This window comes from Apaloderma vittatum, unplaced genomic scaffold, assembly GCF_000703405.1.
Source record: "Apaloderma vittatum isolate BGI_N311 unplaced genomic scaffold, ASM70340v1 scaffold26218, whole genome shotgun sequence".
NCBI classification, from domain to species: Eukaryota; Metazoa; Chordata; class Aves; order Trogoniformes; family Trogonidae; genus Apaloderma; species Apaloderma vittatum.
The window spans coordinates 1-4,264 of record NW_009731644.1 but is presented as its reverse complement, the minus strand read 5'-3'; the positions used below and the strand labels follow the sequence as shown (position 1 = coordinate 4,264).

The 4,264-nt window shown below is 50.8% G+C and overlaps 1 protein-coding gene across 1 annotated transcript in view; it reads right to left on the bottom strand.

Annotated features, from left to right (window-relative positions):
• Positions 1-3,942, bottom strand: part of LOC104278332 (C-terminal-binding protein 2-like) — a gene marked incomplete at its 5' end in the record, with an annotated part of 7,467 nt that extends 3,525 nt beyond the window's left edge. Inside the window, 3 exon segments of the mRNA XM_009875273.1 lie at positions 1,295-1,373; positions 1,375-1,511; positions 3,798-3,942. Of these exon segments, the coding sequence (XP_009873575.1) occupies positions 1,295-1,373; positions 1,375-1,511; positions 3,798-3,942 (361 nt within the window).
• Between the last annotated feature and the right edge of the window lie 322 nt (positions 3,943-4,264).

Below are 4,264 nucleotides of genomic sequence, written 5' to 3'. Positions count from 1 at the left end.
ACCTCCCCGGCTCCACGAGGCTGAGCTGCCCCATAGCCTGACTGCCCCCCAACCCAGCCTGGGTCCCCTGGGACCTCCTGGCCTTCCAGGACAGCCCTTGAAGGGATTCTGGCTGAAAGGAAGACCTGGACCACCGGCTTTAGCAAACATGAGATGCTTGTGTTAACATTTAAAAAGAAAAAAACCAAACCAACAAGATTTGAATACGTGGCACTATCCACAGCCATGCAGAAGGCACAACGCACGGCTCAGCCCTGCTGCTGTTCAGAGAAGCAATCCTCCGTGGGGCTGTGCCCACCAAGAAAAGCTGAAAAGGGAAAGAAAAAAGCACCACCCTTTCCCCACTCCCTTTTTTTTTTTTTAAAGACAACTTATCTTTCAGTCAGAATGCCTTGTTAATTGGGCATAACGAAGACAACTGTCATGGCCTGGAAGCAAAAAGCCACTGTGCCAGAGAAGGATGTCTGGTGTTCCTGTAGCCCCCCCTTGCCTGTCCCTGCACGAGGGCTGTGCCGGCTCCATTTATCTGTAAATTTTTCCGGGAAATGGCTGCTGCACAGAAAACGAGGGGGGAATACTGCTGCAACATTCGTGGTCTGCAGCTACCTCTGATGCTGAAACTCTCTAGAGCTATGGGTGAAGGCAAACTTCGTTTTGCCCAGCCCTGCTGCTGCACAGGGCAGGACGGCTCAGGAAGAGCTCGGCTGGTGTAGCTGTGGCTCCCGGACAGGGTTTTTTGGGACGACGGCAGCTCTGCCCGGTGTGGTCCCTTCTGGGGCACTGCTGCCTTTCACCAGCGCTCCTCCCAGGCTCCAGCCTAGGCTCACAAAACACACTTCCTGCCCTAAAAAAAAAAATCAATGTATGATATTCCAATACCTGAAGGGAACCTACAGGAAGGCTGGGGAGGAACTTTTTACAAAAGCGTCCACCGATAGGACAAGGGGAAATGGGTTTAAGTTAAAGGTTTTCCTTTAGACTGGATCCTAGGAAAAAAAAAATCTTCAGTGTGAGGGCGGCAAGACTCTGGAATAAATTGTTCAGAGAAGCTGTGGCTGCCCCTCCCTGGAGGTGTTCAAGGCCAGGTTGGATGAGGCGCACGGTAGCGGAGAGGCGTCCCTGCCCATGGCAGGGGATTGGATTAGATGATCTCTAAGGTCCCTTCCAGCCCAGGCCGTTCTATGACTCTCCCTGCTTCACCCCGATTCACCGTGGTGGTTCTGGTTTTGAAAAAAACTGCTTGGTGTAGGTCCTTGCCAGGGCAGCGAAGCAGCTGAGCTCTTTGCCTACGTACCAAAGCCGATGAGGCCGAGCGTCTCCCCCCTGATGCGGGCGGCGCCGGAGGCCATCTCCCGGATCTGCTCCTATCTGCTCCACGCTCTGCACCCGCGTGCCTTCCCGCAGCGCCTGGTAGAGCCACGTGTTTCGCCGGTAGAGGTTGAGGACGTGGCAGACGGTGGAGTCGGCCGTCTCCTCCACGGCGGCCGAAGGGATGTTGCAGACGGCGATCCCTGCAGAGGCAAGGCCACAAAGCACAACCATGGCTCAGGCCGGGGAGAGGCAGCCCCGGCTCTTCACCATTTCTTCCTTTTTAAAGCATTTGGAGTAACATTTCCCAAGGATTTGCACAGTTCAGATAAAGCAGCCTGAAATCTCTGCAAAAACCACTATGACCAGTAACGCTCAGGGGTCCCTGATGCCCTGGCCTCCTCCTGGAGCAAGAAGTGCAGATTTCAAGCGCAACAGCTACGCAGGAGGAACTCCAGCAGCAAAGGATTGTTTTGCAGTCACAGAATCATACAATGGCCTAGGCTAGAAGGGATCTTAGAAAGTCTCGTTCTTGCTTAATCTACCTTCAAAGCGCTGGCAGAATCCACTCCTTTGCCACAGTAAGACTGTTCGACCATTAAATGACTTCGAGACCAAGAATTGGGTGCAGTCGAGCAGGACGGGGCACCAGGTCGCTGCGGCGGGGGGGGGTGGCCCCTTCACTCCTGCCACAACATCTGGGATGTTTTCCCCACCTTTCGGGAAGAAGTGCAGCTCTCCCACCTGCCTGCCCCAGCACTGGGCTTATTTTAAACATCCCTGTCGCTGCTGGGAGCAGCAAGTATTGAGTTCAGGGAAAGTGCCTCCCTGCCCTGTCCAGGCTCTGGCTCAGTAACACGCGTAAGGGTGCGCTTAATTTCGTGTTTATTCAGCAGAGCAGTTAAGCACATACTTACATCCCACCGGATTCAACGTGATTGAACCACGCATTTAAAGATGGATATGTATTTAAGTGCTTTACTGGACCTTTGAGTAGAAACCATGAAAAAGGAAGAGATAAAGACGGAATAAGATATTCAGAAAATCCCCTTCTGCTGTGAGGAGCACTGATTCAAGGTCAAAAATTGCTTTCCCATCCCCCTGCTATTATTCCTGCTCCCAGGAGCTGCTTGTCTGTTTGTAAAACTGTCTTCTAGAAGGTCAAAATCCTTCTCCCCCAGCCCAGCCAGCAAGGTGCAGGAGGCTCGTGCTGCCCAGCCAAGCACCGTGTTAAGACACTGCTCATTTATGGACTGCACAGTTTAAAAACTACCTTACGGAAAGCAACAGCATTTAAGCTTTACGCTACATTTGTGAGTAGTCATTACATTTTCTACTCAAAACCACATCATTTGGCCACCCAATTTGCCAAGTATAAAGAGGTAGCTTATGCCGCGGTATCCCATTTCTTTATTCGTTGTGTTTTTTTTTCTTTCTTGATGCTCGAAGCCTCAGAACGTTGTCATAATGGATAATAACAATAAGAGTTAAAAACATGAAGAAACCATTATGTCAAGAAGACACTTCTCCTCTCAGAAGAAAAAAAATTTAAAAAAATTCACTATATTGAGAATTGCTTTTTTAGGAGCGACTATTTGAAACTCTCTTATCGCAATTATCTTTGTAAAATGGCTCACGTGAAACAACTGTTATTCTGCACTTCCCCAGAGATAACTTTTAATATAAGATACCCTAAACACTGTTGTAGGACTACTTGGCAGACTGAATCTCGGGATCAGATGATCAGAAACGGTTGTAACTCTGCTGCTAAAATCACGGATGCAATTAAGCTCCTGCAGCCGGGGGGGTGGTGCAGCCAAAGGGCTCTGCAACCACTCGGACAAGTAAGGGAAAGGTGGTGGCCCCAGTACCCACTGGCAGCCGCGCAACGCAGCCTGCACGCGGGCAGAGAAACCCCAGAGATGGACATGGGGGCTCCTTCCTGACAACACGACCATTTTTGCCACATGCCCCCGGAAATCTCTGTTTCACGTTCCCGAGGGACCTTTGATGAGAGGGCAAAGGAGGCAGCAACAGCCCAGTGCATGTTTCCTGCTTCACCATCCAAGAAGGAACAGATCAAAACACTAATCTTGTTTAACATAACATAATGAAACACCCTTCCTCCAATTTTTCTCAAGCTAGATTGACTCTCCTGTGCCAGAAATAGAAAAGCCATACAACTATCTGTCAGCACGAGGGGCACCTGGAACTAGGGACAGTGTGTGAACCAGGGACTCGGGGCAGTGTAACAGCAAGTGATCTTAAAAGCTGCCTTCTTAAAACTGCACCAGCTTGTTTACTTCAAGGTCAAGTTTTCTCATCACAATATTCTCTCCGTGCCAAAAATGTAAACCGCACCTGCTGTTTTAGGGGCTGAATCAACCCCCTTTGGGAGGTCCTGCCCGCAGCTCCCGGTGGGTACTTGTGCTGAGCTAAAAGGCTCCGGAGGACACAGGAGGAAACGAGGGTGCAGAGCTCAGACTTACCAAGCTCCCCTGCAGCTTTGATGTCGATGTTGTCGTAGCCGCTGCCTATTCGAACAATGACCCGTAAGGCCTTGAACTTCTCTAGATCTTCTCGAGTCAGCGTGATGGTGTGGTACATCATCGCCCCAACAGCTTCATTTAATACCTGGAACAGAACGGAGATGTCACTGAATCACAGAACGCTGGGGGATCATCCGAAGGGACCTCGAAAGATCATCTAGTCCAGCCCCCCTGCCACAGCAGGATCACCCAGAGCAGGTCACACAGGAACGTGTCCAGGTGAGTTTTGAATGTCTCCAAGGAAGGAAGACTCCACACCCTCTCTGGGCAGCCTGGGCCAGGGCTCCAGCACCTGCACAGGGAAAAGGTTTTTTTCTAATGGTTTTGTGGAACCTCCTGTGCTCCAGCTTGTACCCATTGCCCCTTGGCCAGTCACTGGATGTCGCTGAGCAGAGCCTGGCTCCATC